This window comes from Pyrus communis, chromosome 11, assembly GCF_041283825.1.
Source record: "Pyrus communis isolate YQ-2024b chromosome 11, ASM4128382v1, whole genome shotgun sequence".
NCBI classification, from domain to species: domain Eukaryota; kingdom Viridiplantae; phylum Streptophyta; class Magnoliopsida; order Rosales; family Rosaceae; genus Pyrus; species Pyrus communis.
In genome coordinates, this window is record NC_142575.1 from 15,301,537 (window position 1) to 15,321,621 (window position 20,085).

General features: G+C 36.6%; 1 protein-coding gene across 1 annotated transcript; it reads left to right on the plus strand.

Moving 5' to 3' along the window:
* The first annotated feature begins 4,080 nt into the window (after positions 1 to 4,080).
* On the plus strand, positions 4,081 to 6,594 carry LOC137742035 (dnaJ protein homolog). The gene is made up of 6 exons (XM_068481767.2): positions 4,081 to 4,494; positions 4,816 to 4,984; positions 5,085 to 5,226; positions 5,342 to 5,618; positions 5,740 to 5,938; positions 6,035 to 6,594. Exons 1-6 carry the CDS (start codon positions 4,345 to 4,347, stop codon positions 6,358 to 6,360), a joined length of 1,263 nt encoding a protein of 420 aa, XP_068337868.2. The 5' UTR covers positions 4,081 to 4,344; the 3' UTR covers positions 6,361 to 6,594.
* The last annotated feature ends 13,491 nt before the right edge of the window (positions 6,595 to 20,085 follow it).

Sequence of the window (20,085 nt, forward strand, 5' to 3'; positions counted from 1 at the left end):
AATCAACCTCTGGTGCCTTCCCCTTCTGGGGTACTTCCGATTACTGAGGCTTAGGCTTCACATGAGCAACCTTTGTGAAGATTCCCTTTTGTTTGTTTGTTTTAACTCATGTGTATGTAATTTCTCAGAGATATTAATAAATAAGTTTTATTTCATTCAATGTATTGTACCAAATACAATAAAGCATATACTTCACTAAGATGTAGTACTACTGGACCAAATATCAATTTATCTTTACCTTCACGAAGATAAATGATCACTCTTAGTGTCTAAATAATTTGAGTATTCAACTCATAATCTTCAATCCATATGATTCTTTATAAACATCATGGATAAGATTCGTGTTGGCATATTGTTCGATTCTACAGTTCGAGACAATATCTCTCTCCACACTTTATAAACTTTCTAGACTCTTCAAGAGTCTAAATCTAATATTATTGACTCTTGCAAGAGATCTTAGTACTCATTAAGACAATTTATAACATCTATTGGTATTTTAAGTACATATTTTATGCTTTACCCTTCCAGGGTTTTCTTCAAACAATCTGAATCCTTCGGAGATTTTCTACACTTCATGACACATTTTCCTTTGGAATTTATACAGAGCAACTTGCTTCCATGTATATTTGAGGGATTTACTTATGGAGATATGATGTGGGCGACTCATAACCCTTCGTATATAATTCTCCATTTATATGAACTTGTTTATAAGAGCATAATTTCAGGTTTCAATTAGTAACCTTGTGTCATATCATGTGAGTGTAATTCCTTGTATTACAAATGCCCATATGTAACCTCATTTGGTTCAACATCTTTTGGCTATTTGTATTATATACACATATATATAGGTCCATTTTTCCACGTTCTTACAAGATTGTAATGGAATTGCCTTTCTCCATTTTTGGCAAATAATATTTCCTTTCGTCGACGAACAAAAGAACGTGACTTAATATCAATACAGCTCATTGATGAATTTAGTAGCTACTTGTAAAAACCAAAATTACTATTGGTTGTCATCAATCATTGATCCCATATTCTCATGTGCATGCACATGCATAAAAGCTTTTCATTTATTTGGATATCCATTGCCTTTTCAAGGGCATTACACTATTTCTTCCAGGATAGTCATAATTTAGAGAATACGGATCATAACCTTCTCTAGAGCATTATAGAGCTGGGATTTTATTCTCCACTTCCGAGAGTTGAGTCATGGAACCTATATGTCTATCATGCTTCATGCATGAGACATCAACATTCACATGTCCGCGAATTCTCCTTTTTGGGACATGTATACAACTACTGTCATGCTTCTGGCATGCAACAGTTATGCTTCAGGAATACAATAGTTCAATAGTGTCATATTCTTATTCTTTCGAATGACTGAACCTTCTGAATCTAAGGGTCTGCCACGCTTCAGGCGTGTAACAGATAAATCATTTGCTACCACATTATTTTGTCTAACATGGACATCAATTCTTGTAGGCACATTTGTAGCAAGTATATTGATTTTATCACTTTCGTTGCATCATTCAATTATTCTTACTTCATTTTCTCTTTGATTGCTTTGTGAATCAAAATAAGACAAATTCCCGTTCTTCTGGAACGATCTTTTTTCATCACTCTTCTAGAATGATATTTTCTCATCATTCTTCTGGAACGATGTTATTTTCTCCCCCTATCGGTGGGAAAATTGTCTTATCAAAATCATAGTCCGTAAATTATGCGGTAAATATATCCCCAGTCAAGAGTTCCAAATATTGAATGATAAATGGTGAATCAAATCCAACATAAATTCCCAGTTTGTACTGATGCCTTATTTTAGTACGTTGTGGCAGTACAATAAACACATGGATAACACAACCAAAAACTCATAAATGTGTAATGTTTGGCTGGTGCCCAAACATGAGTTGTACTGAGAAATATTAATGGTTGGCAACTAGTCTCAACCAAACTTAATAATGAATTATGTAAAATGATATGTACCCATCTTGCAATTTCATTTTCAACCAAGCTTAATAAATGCTTATGCTAAACTATTTTTAGGTATGGACATGAGAAACATAGCATTCAACATCAATGTCCAGTGATACGCAATAATCATCAAGACTTTGAGATGTAAACTCTCCAGCAAATATGCATTATATAATCATTTACATACATTAGGGAACTTCTAGTCCTTATTTAATAGTCTGTGGACTGAGACTCTTATGTCCTTTATTACAATTAAGTTGTGGCACTTCGACTCTTCAAACTTAAGGTACTCATCAAGGAACTTCATGTCCGATCTTGAGGATCTAGGGACTTCATGCTTGATCTTTTTGCATGATGGAACTTCGGTTCCAATCATTTTATGATTTGAGGATCAAGAAATTTCAGGTTCTGATCTAATCAAAGAACTTCAAGTCCAATATGCACTCATCGTAACAAAAAGAAGTACAATAAATAAATAAAAGTGATAGATGGTGATTCCAGCCATGGTAAATAAATTGCCTTTAAGTAAATAAAGCTTGTGACAAGGGCTTTGATTCAACACCATTCACATAAATATCAAAACTTTAAAGTAAAGGGTAATAATTCTACCCACTGTAAATAAATAGAACTTGTGATAGGGGTTTAAACCAACACCATGCACATAAATATGCCAAAATAGAAAATGCAATGATTAAGTCCTCATCTTTTGCTTTTTCTTTTTCTTGGTCAGGCACTTCTTTTGTTTCATTCTTTTTATTTTATTTTTCATTTCACAACTCTAAGTCCTTTTAGATACTCAAGAAGTAATAGTAACAATAAGTTCCAATTGTTGTTCCTCCTTTAGTGAATTTCTAAAAAGTCGAAACGGTTCCCATAAGTTTTGGAGTCAAGAGTGTCTGCAACTTATGAGAAGATCAAACCGTTAGATTTAGCTCAAATTTTAGTATAATATGGATAAGAGAATACCGAACAATTTTCATGGAGAAACAATTTCTATCTGAGCTACTGAAATGGAGTTTTGGTACTCATAAGGTGCCTATCCAATTTTCTGCGGAAATTGGAAACTTGTTAGGTATTTCAAGCATCAACGATGATCGCACCGTTGGAATTTTCTGAAAATTTGATATGTTGTAGGTACTGGGCGGACGAACAACTTTGACGAAGAAGTATTTCAATCCGAGGTTTGCAAGTTGGGGTTCCGAGGCTGTTTACATGACTATCAGATTCTCAACGAATTTTGAGTCTATACTCTTTTGCTTCTGCAAAGGATGATATATAGTCATAAAACAACATATATATATATATATATATATTTGCTTCAGGAAAATCAGTAGTACAAAGATTTTAAGATGAAATGAAAAGATTTTCTTACTTGTGAGATTCCAGGCGACAGAGGTGAACAAGATTTGTGGCGTTGTGCTTTCCACTAACACCAGAACCTCTCGTGTTGATAACGTGTTGTAAAATCGACAATGTGTGTAGTGAAATAAATAAACAAGACACAAAATTTACGAGATTCTTCTACAGTCAATGTGACTAGAGTACGTCCTCGAAACAACAGTGATGCTTTCATCTATAGTCTGAAGTAATAAAATTACAAAAATAACTCTCTCTATTCTCTCCTCTTCTTTTTCTTCTCTTTGTCGTGAGCCTTGTGGCTTCTCTTTTCTTCCTCTTGTCTTCCTTCTTTCTTTTCTCTCTTTTCAGCCGTAAGGCTTTGTGTTTTTGTGTGTGATTTTATATGGAAGGATGAGGCAACAGGTGGATTAGTAGACAAACATGTAGAGTTGTAGTGGGTTGACCATCCACACATTGAATGACTTGTAAGATTACAACATAATTTATTTTATTTTATTTTATTTATCTGTTAATAACGATAGGTTAAAACAAAAAAGCATTTCTCAAAAAAAAAAAAAAAAAAAAAAAAGACACAAAAAAGCAAACGCGGTACAGCAGGAAAACACAATAAATAGAAGACCAAGACTTCAAAAGCAGGAAGATGAACTCTCCAGGAAGGATCTAGAACAAAACCCCCCTTCTTTTCCTTTTTCATTTCCTGATAAAAATCAACAATTCCATCATCAACCAATCCAACGGTCCAAAGCTCCCGACGACCAAAATCCCCAAGGGGGGAGGAAATTCTAGACCCTTCCGAAACACGGACCCAATCCCAACCGTCCACTGCCTCTCTGTCTAATACTGACCCGATCGCTCTATAAATACCCAAACGGGCTGCTCGTCTCCTAGTTGCCTTCGACTCTCTAGGTATCATCCTCCTCCTCGTAATACCATACGAATAGAGGAGCAAGATTCGTGATTTCGATTCTATTTGGCGATTAGGGTTTTTTTGTCCGATCGATTTAGTCGGCCAAGATGTTTGGGAGGGCGCCGAAGAAGAGCGATAACACTCGGTACTATGAGGTTCTGGGAGTCTCGAAGAGTGCTTCTCCGGACGATTTGAAGAAGGCGTACAAGAAGGCCGCCATAAAAAACCACCCTGACAAGGGTGGAGATCCTGAGAAAGTAAGTGCCCGCCTCTCCTGTTTTGTTTTTCTATGATTTCTCGACCTGGTTTCCGTATCTGGATTTGGGGAACTGGGTTGTTGTGGATTCTGATGGTTCTGTTGATATCATGCTTGTAATTCTGTCAAGCCCTTTCCTTTTTGTTGAATTTGATTGGATGTGGTATTTTTGTAAGTTATTGAGGGAATGAATTCATGGGTTGACCTGTGAATTGGGTTTTCTATTTGGGATTTTGTCGATAGAATTTCGGATATACGATAAAGGGTTGGTTTGGATCTGTAGTTGTAGAGGGCTAATGTTGTTTTCGTAAATTATGCGCAGTTTAAAGAGTTGGCTCAGGCATATGAGGTTTTGAGTGACCCTGAGAAGCGTGAAATCTATGATCAGTATGGTGAGGATGCACTCAAGGAGGGAATGGGTGGCGGCGGTGGTGGAGGCCACGACCCGTTTGACATCTTCTCATCCTTCTTTGGTGGAAGCCCTTTTGGAGGTAAGAATCGTGTGATTGGTTTTCATGGGTTCCACTTGGGGTTTCTTATTTGTGGTGAACAATGGATGTCAATTGATTTTGTACTTGTTTGTATGAGCAGGTGGTGGTAGTAGCCGAGGACGAAGACAGAGACGCGGAGAAGATGTTGTCCACGCACTGAAGGTTTCATTGGAGGACCTCTATATTGGGACATCAAAGAAACTATCTTTGTCACGAAATGTGTTATGCTCCAAGTGTAATGGGTGGGTAGTAGTGAATTTGCATGTTAAGCTTCTTAATATGATAAAGTATATAACTTTGTGGATTGAAATAGTGATGCTCGTGTGGGATGTGAATGTGTTGTCTCCAAAATTGCAGGAAGGGATCAAAATCTGGGGCTTCATTGAAGTGTTCTGGCTGTCAAGGAACTGGTATGAAGGTCTCAATCAGGCACCTTGGCCCGTCAATGATTCAACAGATGCAACATGCTTGCAATGAGTGTAAGGGTACTGGAGAGACCATTAGTGACAGAGACCGCTGCACTCAGTGCAAAGGGGAGAAGGTTGTTCAAGAGAAGAAGGTTTTGGAGGTCCATGTGGAGAAGGGTATGCAGAATGGCCAGAAGATCACATTCCCTGGTGAAGCAGATGAAGCTGTATGTTCTGTGTCCTCATTAATTGTGATTTTTTATTAGCATTAGTAGTAGCAGTAGGAGGTTTGATCTGTGTTTGGAAATGTGGGATTGATTGGTTTTCTATGCCTTCTTTGTCATGCAGCCTGAGACAGTCACTGGTGATATAGTGTTTGTCATTCAGCAAAAAGAACATCCGAAGTTCAAGAGAAAGGGCGAGGACCTTTTCGTTGAGCACACACTGTCTCTTACTGAGGCTCTATGCGGCTTCCAGTTTGTGCTGACCCATTTAGATGGCAGGCAGCTGCTTATCAAATCAAACCCTGGCGAAGTTGTCAAGCCTGGTAAGTAAAGCTAATGTATAAGCTCATAGCATTTGATGTATTGGTTGGGGAATCCTCGGAATGTTATTAATCTTGTGATTTATTTTGATGATGCAGATTCGTTCAAGGCAATCAATGATGAGGGTATGCCCATGTACCAGAGGCCATTCATGAAGGGTAAGCTGTACATCCACTTCAATGTGGAATTCCCAGAGTCTCTGAGCCCTGAGCAGGTCAAGGCATTGGAAGCTGCTCTTCCAGGCAAGGCATCAGCATCTCAGCTCACTGATATGGAGGTGGATGAGTGTGAGGAGACGACTCTGCTCGATGTGAACATGGAGGAGGAGATGAGGAGGAAGCAGCTGCAGGCTCAGCAAGAGGCCTATGATGAGGACGACGATATGCCTGGTGGTGCTCAGAGGGTGCAGTGCGCCCAGCAGTGATATGATCGATGCTAGTTTTCAACAACTTGTACTAGTTTTTTGGGTACTTGCAGAAGCGTAACAACAGTATGACAAAGTGGGGGATGAGAGTAGGGAAGGGCTTGGCTGTGATGATGGCATGGCGGTCTAGAATTTTGGAACACTGGTTATCATTAAATGTTATGTGATGATTTGAACATCCTGTTATTCTTCAACTATCTCTTTATAAATGACCATCATATCATTCTTAATCTATTCAACGTAGTCTCTTTTCTCCTTTCTTTTTGTTTTTATACAGCAACTTCTTTTAGATCTTTGAGAGCAACGTGTTTATCGTCATTTGGCGTTCGTATCTGAATCTGATTTATTTGAGGCAGTATCTTTCTTCTGCACTTGTATGTGTTTGGGAAAATTAGCTTTTTCAAGTAACTGGCTAGTTTCTAAGACCATTTCTCTTTGTGAATTTTCTTCTTCTGAACAGAATCTTGGGTCGTCATGGATCAGAAATTTTCTAATGCATGATTACCTATCCTTTGATTTAATATCAATGGTCGTCATGGATCAGAATCTTGGTTCGATGTTTTAATCTCAATATTTGATGTCAAATGATGATCGGGACTATATTTCAAAACAAATTATATTTTCATTCATCCACAAGGCAGAAGGCAGAAATATCAGCCTGCAGAGCAAACTGAACCAAATGTTTGGAATGGGGAGTACAAACTCTCCAAGAAACAATCAAAGTTTGGTTTCATAAAATATGAAACTTTTCGTATGAAATGATAATAATTCAGTACAATACTAGTCGTTGAATTTCAATCTTTTTATGGAGATACCGAAGTAGTCGCTGAATAGAACTACAGAAGCGCGACTCTTGGATCCAATGAACTAGATCTGCTCCCCTGTTTTGTGATGATCGACCTGTGATAAGCTCCAGGATCCGAACCCCAAGCTGGAACATAATGTTTCCGCATTCCTGACCCATGCAATCTGCACGAAAGGGGAAGGAAATGAGGACTGCATTAAGTATTTACGAGGGAGAGGGTGAAGAGAGTCAACCTTTCGAGTCACAGAACTTTGAACCCTGACGTCTGAAAGCTGTGATCAGAAGGGAAGATCATATGAAGTTGACAAGGATGATAGTAGTAGCCTTCTTACACCTTGTGGATCCAAATGAAACGGAGCCCTCACCTTTGCGTTAAAGTTTTCATCCAGCGTGATGCTACTTGAGTTATAAGAACCAAAGAACTTTACAAATTTCTTGGATTCGTTGAGATATAAGAATCAGTGGATTAGTATCCTGCTTTAGACGTGGATAATGATACTGCTACAATCTTATGGTGACTTGATGCATGAAATCAAGTTAAGCAGCAAAATTTTGTTGCGTTAAGATGTAAAATACCAATGCAGCCACCCCACCAACGACTTGTAGCCATGTCCTCCAATTCAAGGGAGTTCTAAGATGTACAACTTATTCATACATTGCACCAGGTAATTTCAACATACAGCAAAGATATACGAGTTATTCATACATTGCAGCAACTGTGGACAGAATGGTCACATGACTAGTTCTATTGTCAATCCTAGAAAACCAATTTCGAAGGATTGTCAATGTATTTCCTTGAGGGTTCATCTTCTAGTTTCACGTTACATGTAGAATTCAGGAAATTAGCAAGAATGTAAAAACCACAGCAAATTTAACAGTTCAAGAAATAACTAATACGCAAATTAGCACCATCGTCAATGGGGTGATGGACAAAAAATCTTGAGCTCACTCAAAAGGAACCAAGACTTCAACATCCCTGGAAAATGCACAGTTTGTGAAATGAGCTTCACCATATCAGTATAAATGCTGAGAGAAGTATGTCATCTGTTGCTCTCTTTATATCCTTGTAAGGAAAACGCTTCATAAATAATATTTGGCCTGAAGCTGAGAACGTAAGAGATGTCTAATAAAAATTTATTTAAACACATGTAATTGGAACACAAATCGAATTCAATTTCCCTTTTTCCACTAGCTAAGACATCAAGGTTACATTAGGAAGAGTCAAAATCCAAGGCATTGCCTCATAATTCTTACTAACTTCTAAGAGCTAGTTACAAGCGAAGAGAAACAAGAAATACGTTGTAACTATGGGGGATTGGTGCAGACTGAGGTGATCGAATTCCAACACTGGTCCTAAACCCAAATACTAGAATCTACAATTGCTAATGAACAAATTGCGTAAAAATCTCAAAATTTAGATAGAAATGCTGCACAAAACGCTCCTGAAGACCAAAACAGATGTCATCAACAGTGGCTGAACATGAAAAGAATGACGCAGCCGCCCAAATGTTACTACACACTCCACCACCTCTCTCAAAAGAAGCTTCAGCCACACCTCACCATGTCAAGAAAAAGAGCCAGACTCGCAATGAAAAAAGCTCTTTTCGATTCTCTTAAGCAAACGCCAAAAAAAAAAAAAAAAAAAAAAAAAAAAAATGAAGGTTAAGATGCATATATCAATTTACTCTTTACATTAACTATTCTGTAGAAAAACCAGATCAACCAAACGCATGTCAAATTCTCCTTTAGGTGCTTCAACTACGGTATAGGTAGAAGAAGCTGGTACGGAACATTATTGTTGCCGGGATAAGCAGTCGCGAACTTCTTGAACTTCTTACTTCCGTAGAGCGCATTAACATCTTCTTTCCCAGAAAAAGAGTACGCATTCTTCCATTTTCGTATTGTTCATTTCACTTTAGAGTCAATCTCAAAAGAATGCAATTAATCAAAGCACAGAATGATATGCAGCCTAAAAAAGAAGGCACACAATGATATCAAAATGTTAAGAACATCTTTGCGCACTGCATTGATCTCTGATCTATCAATTTTAGCCACAAGTAAAATAGTAAAAATAAAAAAACATTTATAAGTAGTTTCTTGAGCATCTTTACCTCAATTTTACGGTGCCAAAATTATATTACACAGTAATTTAGGGACACCAAAGTGACCAGCAACAAATATAAGATAAGTGAGATTAATTGCATGCCACCATGCAACCATGCATATATTCTTTGTTCTTTCACCAAGAAATGACCTGAAATTTGATCTTGGTCCATTTATGATTGTTCCTTTTTAATTGTAATCAAAGAAGTTTTCTTGTCTCTTGTTTCTTCTCTAAACAAATTGAAGAACATAGTAAATCGAATGGATGGAAGAAGCTAATGTGCTACGTAGTTGAGGTTTACTTTATAGTGTGCCCCAACTCAATGATTGCCAAAGAATTAGTCCAGAAGTAGTTTTATTTACTTTTTCATTGAATAGAACACCCACTATTTACAAGTCCAAAGATTAATTGACAAGCGGGAGGAAACATTCACTACCTCATGAACCCAACCAGCTCCTATATACATTGCATCACACGTCAGAAATATATATATATATATATATATATATATATATGTATATATATAGAAATCCTTTAACAAGAGGGATCCCCATATATATATTTTTTTTTTTAAAATAGGGACACCCTCTTGACCATTAGATTTGACTTTAATGAAATTGTATGGCATGTGATTTAATCTCAATCACACAATTTCATTAAAGCCAATCTAACAGTCAAGAGGGTGTCCCTATTTTTTTTTTAGAAAAATAGGGATCCCTCTTGTTAAAGGGCTCGTGTGTGTGTATATATATATTGCATCATGTTGAGATATATTTGGCATATCAAGAAACAAAAAGGTTATACAAGGCTATATATAAATCATCCACTGTTATAAATAGGCAAAAGTGAGAGAGATAACCTTTATTAGAGATAGGAGCGAAACGGGTGCAATGTATCACATTGTTTTATTTTTATAACTATAACACAAAAGGATTGCAGGTAAAGAGAGGAAGGATGGGATATTAGTATTATTGCTTTCACTGTTTTCTTTTATGTGTGTTATGATCATACACGAAATGCTCCTTATATAGAGTCATATCCCTAAAGAATCATAAAAGTGAAATGAGTGCATTTTGAAAATCATCATACAACAGCGACAATGCTACTATTCTTAAGTCTTCCTCATTTTTCATCTTTGGCTAAAACATCTAGGCATTCATTCCCACGACTTTTACAACACTATCTGCTTGGATGCACACATATCAACATCAGTTGCCTTGTTAAAACTTTGCTTAGAAAAATGTCTGCTAGCCAAATCACTGATTCTTTAAACTGTTGTGCCATTTTGTTTCCCACATTTTGTGTCTTGCAAGACTTGGCTACGGGGAGATAATCCCACCAAGTACAGAAGACTAGTCGGACGATTGATTTACCTTACTGTCACCAGGCCTTACATAGTCTTTTCAGTTCACACATTGAGTCAATTTATACATGAGCCTTGCAAACCTCATTGGGATGCATCTTTACAAATTCTCAGGTACATCAAAGGTACTCCTGGTCAAGGTTTGTTATTCCCTGCCTCCAATAATCTTGAGTTAAAAGCCTTTTGTGATTTCGATTGAGGAGGTTGTCATGCCACAAGAAGGTCAGTTACAGGGTATTGTGTTTTTCTTGGAAATTCTCTCATCTCATGGAAATCCAAGAAAAAATACAATGTTTCTCAATCATCTGCAGAAGCCCAATATCGAGCTATGACAAACACATGTTTAGAGTTGACTTGGTTACGCTATATATTTCAAGATTTAAAGGTTCTGCAAAAGGCTCCCACACCATTATTTTGCGACAATCAAGCCGCCTTGTATATTGTTGCTAATCCCGTTTTTCATGAGCGAACGAGGCATATTGAAATTGATTGTCACATGATTAGTCCTTCACATGTTCCTACACGTTTCCAATTAGCAGATTTATTTACTAAGGCCTTGGGGAATGATCAATTTGTGACACTACGCGACAAGTTGGGACTTCATAATATTCACTTTCCAACTTGAGGGGGAGTTTTAGGAAATATTATACGGTCTTATATGTAAATATCTTGTATTATATTTACCTAAACAGGTTTGAGTCAAATCCCACTAAATATGGATCACTATTTCCTAGCCATTAATGTAGGGTTGATTAGTTGACTTAGTGTTGTATATAATGTACAATATACTTTGTCAATGAGATATACGAAATCATTCAATCTGCCATTTTCACAGCCTTTACAATATTCAGTCATTTTAACAAGTTTAGCAATAATTGTCAGTGAGAAAATAATACTTCAATATTTTAACTTTCTGTGGCCGGTGAGATTATAACGTGAGGGGAAAATAAGACAATAGGATGGGTCCAATAGTTCTCTAATTCTATATAAGGTCTAAATTTTAGTTATTTTTAAAATTTCCTTTATTTTTTATTGAGTATATCTTAAGTAATAGTGGGTTAAAAGATTGCTCTCCTCATTCACTGTGCTAAAGCGTCGTCTACTTGATTTTATAAATTCGTACCTTGAACAAGTTACTTATCTATTTTGTTTTAAATAATCAATACTTTTGCTATGAAATTTTCCAATAAACTTTTCTTTATAATTCAATTCCTGCATCAATTTGAGTAACTATTCGTTATTGGTATTGATGCTAATTTAGTTGTTTTTGGTTATTTTCAGACAATACTATCATTATTTTAGTTTTTAAATAATAATTTCTATCAAATTTTAGGTCAGAAAGATGAGTATGTTGTGAAGGTCTAAGGAGTGGAGATATTGCCTGGCTTAGTGGTGAGAGGCAAGCGAGTGACTTTTAGCATCTCTGCCACAACAGGTATATTAACCAATGGAAGCCTTTTTAAGGGAAGGGAACTTTATTTATTTTATAAAAATATGGATTAATTGTGGGACCCATACCACATCGAACTTTAACAATCTGAAATATTTGAGGCATCTAATCGAGTACAAAGAAATTGACGAACACCTTGTTCTCTAAGAAATATTAAAATCTTATCGTGATAATTAAATAGGCAAATAGTTTTGGATTAATTTGAATTTTTGCAAGAATGATCTATGAATTGAGACTTACAAAATAGGTAGTTCTAATAGTTGAAGTTCAACGTAGAGTAAGCCCTACAACTAGTCTCCATTTTTAACCACAAATGGAGATTCCTTTGGATAAAGAGCCCGATGAACCAATTTATTGGTTTTTTGTTTTGCTAAATCTGCTCAATGTAGTGTAGTATAAATTCGTTGCTAGATAATGGATAGCCGTCCTTGTTTGCTAGCTTTCCAGTGCGCATTATTTCGCTTATGGTTTTCTGTTCTCCATTTAGACAACAGGGTCAGGGATCCATGTTTGTTTGGAAACCAAGTATATTAATTAAAGGCCAACACTTGTCTCTTCAAATTGATTAACTCATGTTAAGAACTAAGGACATGCATTTAAACTCAGCTATCGATTTTGAAGCTCTTCCACTTGTCTCCAAGCCAAATGTGGATATCCGTTCTCTATCTAGTTGATTAAAGACAACCGTTCCATGTTGATGCGAGCGTATGCTTTTAATCAGCTAGTTTCTTGATTTAAGACAATTGGTTGTTTGTAATTATCAATAACAACAACAAAGCCTTATCCCACTAGGTAGGGTTGCTAAATGAATCCTAGAACGTCATTGTGCTCGATTTTGTGTCATGTCTTCCGTAAATTCCAAGTAGTCCAAGTGTACTCTTAGAGTCTCTTTCCAAATCTTCTTAGGTATTCTTCTGCCGCTTTGGCCTTGAGCCTCTATCTTGTAATCACATCTTCTAATTGGAGCGTCTATAATTCTTCGTTTCACATGTCAATTTCGGCTACTTCCAATTTATCCCGGATATCCTCATTCCTAATCTTGTCCTTTCTCATGTGCCCACACACCCAACGAAGTATTCTCATCTCCGCTACATTCATTTTGTGTACGTGTTGATGCTTCACCACCCAACATTCCGTGCCATAAAGCATTAGGACATATTTGAGGGAAAATTACCAATTTGCTTAAATTAAAGGAAAACTAACGAAAAGTTAAAAAAAAAAAAAAAAAAAAAAAAAAACTCTAGTTTCAATGAAAAATGACAAATAAATGTGTAGTGAATAGTATTAGGGAAGGGTAAAAATGTGGTTTTTCATAAAAAGTGAATAGTCCCAAAAGTATTTTGTTAAAACTCCCAATTAATGACATAATATTAGGACAGACTTAAGGGACAATTTATGTATTGGTGCTCTATAATTATATAAACCATTGTATTAATACATGTATTTAAGCATCTCTTTTTTTGCATACATCCATGGGCCACATCTATCATCTTTTTTTTCTTTTAGATAATTATGCCTGCTGCATGTCAAGCAATCTTCGGTGGGAAAGTGGTGATCAAGGTTTACTATTTTGGGGTGCGTGTGCATACAGAAACTTGAGATTTTTGTGAAAAGTTGTCCTACTCGGTTTCAACATACAGCTTTCTACTTTCTCACACCCAAACTTTACCTGGGACCACTCTACATGTAAGTTGTTGATTTATTGATTTGAGTCTTAATTGTAAATGTTATTGGAGTCTTATTTTAGGTAGGATTAGGATATGTAATCTTTAGGATTTAGTTTCCTTATCTTTTGCAATTACCTTCCTTGTACAATAAGGTATGTGTGTCTATATATTTGTAAACCCATAATGATGAATAATGTAACGAAGTATTCTGATGTATTTCTTCTTGGTATCAGAGCTAGGTTTCGATCCAAATTGTAATACCCTGAATACTTAAATATATGAAATATATTCATAATTATGAATATGTGGAGAAAATCGAAAATAAATCAATTTACGGTTATGAAGATAGAATTGGGAAATTATTATAATTCACGTAATTGTATTATTGAGATTTTATGTTGTTTTTCAAGAAATTATATTAATTTCTTTGAAATCAATTCTAAATTAAACTGGTTACGACGTTTGAAGTTTGGAAGTTAATTATTTAAAATATGTAGACCATTCGAGGTCACAATTTATATTTTAAAATAGAGCTCGATCTCACGAACGCATGGGCGCAAACCGTTCGCGAAATGAATTTATAACAAAGAAGTTATTAACAATAGAATTTGAGGACGAAATAGTCATTTTAGCATTAAGAAGGAAGGCTCCAGAAAATCTGGAGCAATGGGAGTGCCACGTGTGTGGCTATGATTGAAAGGGAAGAAGAGAAAAAGGAGGGACTGGGACCAATGGGGAAGGAAGGAAAGGAGGGCACGGGAGAGAAGGAAAAGTAGAAAATACGGGGGGAAACGGGTACCCGTGAAATCGTGACCCGACCCGGACTTAACTCCCAACTCCGGCCACTATTGACGGCGAGGTTGGTGTCAAAATGACCCTTCCCTCAAGGTCAATTGATCCCTCTCCCATTTTAGTCCGAAAATGTAATAAAATTTGGAGGATTGCGAGAGAAACCATGAGGAGGGGTGCACGGGTTGGCTTCAAATTCACCATGATCTGAAGCTAACTCCACCCATAAACACCACCCATAGTCATACCTCAACCTTATGAACAAAGCCCAGCCATTGGTTGGGGTGGCGGAGCACTAGAGGAGTCAAATCAAGAACACTTAAAAACAAAGGTTCCGACAGTTCGTGGCCAATTTGAGGGGTTTCCCGGACAAACTAGACTTGGCCATAGGTATAAATTTTGATCTATTCTTTGAGATCTTCATTTCTGTAATTTTTGAGAATTTTTGGAAATAGTGAAATTTTCCGGCAAGTTAGGGCGGCGCGTGGCCAGTGGGCCGATGCTGCCTTTTTCATGCAAATTTAGATATTTTGAATTCATGTTTGGTAACCATTTGATGCGTTTCGATTTTGGAAGCTAAGGTTGAATGTGACATAAACTAGAACATTTTTGGAAGTGGAGAATAGATTAAAATGCGAACTACAAATGGCTTGATCCCTGTTTAGGGTACGTAGGCAGTCTAACGAGACGTTAGATGCAGTCATAAAATAAGTGAGATTAAATAATCAAGAATTAATATTTAGATTGAATTTTGACCTAAGAGAAGGAAAGGGTTCTAAATTGGAAGTGAAATTTATGTTTTGGTAAATGATTAATGTTTATGAATTACACGTGGGATGGAGGAAATTATTTGGAGAATGTTACTAATGATAGTGATTTCAATTGTTAATTTGATGTTATGTTTTGACATTTAAGAAAATATGGATAGCTTGTAAGAATCTAAATTATTGACTTAGAGGAATGTGACTAATGAAAATAAATTAACTACGAGTTGAAATTGGGCCTATCAAAAAAATCAATCCACGAAAAAAAAATTCAAGGCCGGGGCGTTACACAAATCCTAAATAATCTTCATGTCGCTATGGCTGTAACAAGCCCAGCACTGTAATCAGTGTTACTGCTAAGTTATTATGTGAAACAAGTGCCGTGTGTAATTGCTGCAAGTTCCAGCATATTGGTTTATGTGCCACTGTCTTTCATTGCAAGGTATTCTTTTTGTCTTGGTCTGAAATAAGGGGTCGTGGTCTTCATGGTCTTGGTTGTTGTTGTTGGTCAAAACAAGAAACAAAAAAGGTTTTAAAGTCCTTTTATTCAGGGAAAAATCTAACTGCCATGCCAACTGTTGTTGTCTTTTGCCTTGCTATTAGCCGCGCCATGTTGTTGTGTCAAAAAATAAATTTTTTACCGAGTGCAATTGTTGTGCTTAAGCAATTGCAATGTTGTGTAAGATATTCGCCTGAAAGTAGGCCTCGTGTGATTTCCTTCTTGTGTAGTTGTGTGTTAGTACAATAGCAAATACAGGCTAGATTTTGGATTTCAGTGCAACGGATTATATGATGTATGATAAAACTTTGTCTCAATTTATGACTTATCCTCATAGAAAGTGTGTGGCAACTGCCAATGGTATTACTGCTCCTGTTGTTAGAGAGGGAACAATTTGTCTTACACCCTCTCTCCCCTTATATAATTGTTTATTGGTTCCATCATTGTCCCATCACTTATTGTCTGTACCAAAAGTCACTGAACAATCAGATTGTGTTGTATTAATGTGTCCTTTATTTTGCTTGGTTCAGGATATTCAGACAAAATAGATCATTAGGCATGACACTAAGAGAGATGGGCTATATTATGTGGATGATGTGGTTCCTAGAAGAGCTAATTTGGTTCATACTTAGCGTACTAGTAATATACAGAAGGTATTTGTTGCATTGTCGTTTGGGGCATGCAACATTTGGTTATTTGAAGTATATGTTACCTGATTTGTTCAGTGGTATCGAAGACTCAGAATTGAAGTGTGAAGTATGTATTTTAGCCAAAAGTCATCATGCTTAATTCCCAAGTATGAATAGAAGGTCATCTCCGTTTGCGCTAGTACACTCTAATGTGCGAGGGCCTTCCCTATTAGGGGAATTAAGTGGTTTGTTACTTCGTGGATGACTGCACCTGTATGACGTGGTTGTATGTGTTGAAAAATAGAAATGAGGTATGTAATGTGTTTCATCTGTTTCTTTAGATGGTTAAAACTCAATATTCCTCTTATATTAAAGTTTTGCATTCTAACAATGGTGGAGAGTATGTAAATTCTGAGTTATCCTAATTTCTAAAAGATCGTGGAATTGTTCATGAAATTACCTATCCGCATTCTCCATAACAAAATGAGGTGGCGGAAAGGAAAAGTCGTCATATCCTGGAGACAGCTCGCACTTTGCTTATTGGTGCATCTGTTCCCAAACGTTTATGGCCTAAAGCGGTTGTACATGCAGTTTATGTTATGAATCGTATGCCGTCTTGGGTCTAAAATTTTCGAACACCACTTCAAGAGCTTACTCAACTTGTTCCAGTGGTTTCTACAAATTCTTCGTCTTCTCGGATCTTTGGTTACGTGGTTTATGTTCATATTCAGAAAGCTCATCATAGTAAACTTGATCCATGTGCATACCATTGTGTCTTTCTTGGATTTTCTCTGCATTAGGGATTCAAGTGTTATCATCCTGCTAGTCAACGTACGTTTGTAACCATGGATGTGAATTTCTCGGAGTCTGAATATTTTTATACTTCATCTGTATCCAATTCAGATCACCAAGGGGAGATCAGGGGGAGAAAGATAAGTTGTGGAAGTCAGCTCTGCAGGAGTTTACCGAACCTAATAGCCAGAGCTTACCAAACCTAATAGCCTAGTTCAGCAAACTCCCATCGAACTAGGTAACCCAGTTCGGTAGGCTGCAATCAAAGAAAACAGTCTAGTTCTGCAGGATCCCACTGAACAATACACCCCAGTTCAACAAGAGTCTGTCGAAATGCCTAGTATGTTTGTAGTACCCCATCTCTCTTTGATCCTGCAGTGCCCGTTCCATCTCCTCTGAATATCCAAGAGGTAAGTATTTTAAATGATAGTACAACTAATTCTGATATTGGTGTAAGTACTTATAAATTGTCAGCAAGACAAAATCGTGGTATGCCACTTGACAGGTTTTCTTCGGAAATGAATGTCAAGTATATGATTGCTAATTATGTATCATGTGAACGTTGTTCACCAGAACATAGGGCGCTGATAAATCATTTGGAATCAATCAAAATTCCAACTTAGGTAGAAGAAGCCCCTAGAGACCCTAAGTAGACACAAGTGATGAATGAAGAAATATCAGTATTGCAGAAGAATAAAACCTGGGAGATAATGCAGTTACCAAAAAGGAAGAAACTTGTTGGCTGTCGTTGGGTGTTTACGATCAAGTACAAGGCTGATGGATCAGTGGATAGGTATAAAGCAAGGTTAATGGCTAAGGGGTATACTCAAACATATGGTGTAGATTACCAAGAAACCTTTTCTCTGGTAGCAAAGATGAATACGGTATGTGTTTTGATTTCCTTAGCTGCAAATATGGATTGGTCTCTTAAACAACTTGTGCCAGTTAATAATGTTTGATTGATTTTTGTGTTTACATAGCTAGAGTAAATTGCTGAACTTTCACTTAGCTTTCGATTTCCCCCCTAAACTTTCATTTAGTTTTCTATTTCCCCCCCCCCCCTAAATTTTTCAATTGAAAAATTAAGGACTCAAACTAATTTTTTTGGCCAATTTCCCCCTATTAGTTTTTCATTCATTCCATCCAAATTTCTGTTAAATGGAAGCACGTTCACAACATGTGAGGGTAGTTCGGTCACTTCATTTTTTAAAATAATTGAAAGCCTTAGTTTCCTAAAATGTCAACCTATGCAAATCTGTATGATTCTATAGCTTTTTTGTATGAAGGTCTAGCGAAGTGACGCTTTTGTCCTTAAAGGAGAGTCACGTGGTGTGCATGTGATAATAATTTGATTCTTAGTGTTGAATTTTCTTCTGATAACTAAGATCATCTAGCCCCATAGAAAGAAGGAAATATAACAATTTTACGAAGAAAATGTGAAAATTGATAAAGATATAGGAAACAGAATTCCGCCTAAGAAAGATTCGAGAGAAAGAAAAAAAACCAAACAGGAAAAAGAAAATGTATGAATAGACAGGACCAAACACATCCAAAAAAAAAAAAAAACCCAAAAGAATCAAGAAACTGGAGCATCCAATGTTGACTTTTCCCTTTTCGTTTAGGAGTTATGGACTATGAGAATGCTTCGTTGGATGTATGGACACACGAGAAAAGACAAGATTAGGAATGAGGATATCCAAGGTAAATCAGAAGTAGCCGAGATTGAAGGATAAGATGAGAGAAACTCGATTAAGGTGGTTTTAACATGTGAAACAAAGATCTACGTACACTCTAGATAGAAGATGCAATTACGAGTCAGAGGCTCAGGGCCAAAGTAGCAGAGAAAGACCCAAGAAGACTTTGAAAAAGACTCTAAGAAAAAACTTGGACTACTCGAATCTAACGGAATATATGGCACAAAACTGAGCACAATGATGTTCTAGGATTCATATAACCAACCCCACATAGAGGGATAAAGATTTGTTGTTGTTGTTGTTGTTGTTCATGAGTTAAAAACGTGGCAGTAATTTGGTCGTTACGGCTCAGCAAGCATGATAGATAAAAGAGTATCGTTTTCTTTCTCTTATGATTTTGATTCGACGCAGTGGGTTGCTAAAAAGATTCAAATTCAAATTCTTTTTCTTATTAGCTTTTCTTCTTAATCATTGTACTTTGAACGTATTGTTAGTAGTGCGTTTTATTCAGATGTTTCATAGACATTGGTGTTTCATGTGTGCAGGGATCTTACAATCTTAAGATGACAATCGAGGATGAACAGAACCAAAAGTTGTCTTGCATCAGTTTTAACTTCAAAAATGTGTTGCAATCTCTTGTGTCTTTGATTTGAGATTTGCCATGTCCGTGTCCTTGTTTTTTGAGATTTTTCGTGTCGCTTTATCGTTGTATCTGTGTCTATGCAACATAGTCTGCTAGTTAAGTACCCAATGCCTAGTGCTTAGGTTTAGGCATTGTTCTTGATTGGTATGTACCATAAAACCAAATGTGTATATAAAGCGTCTTGGTGTTTTGCCACCTGTAGGGATCGGGTCGAATTCCATTAGTACTACATGTATTTTTGTAGAAAATCAAATTCAATTGAGAACATTTTAACTATATGATTCACATAAAAGAAAACATTATCATTGGTAAACGCAAGATGATCGACGAAACAATAATCAATGAACAAAGCCACTAGCGGTCTCATGCCATTTGTCTTTGACACTAAATTATATTGGTCGTTGTGTAGGTTTACTCAAATTCCTCTACGCCAAGATCAATATGTTTTTATTTATTTAGCTATATTTTAACACTAATAGGGTGGGGGAATAAATTGGTTGCTAACTCACCATTCGTGACATTCCTA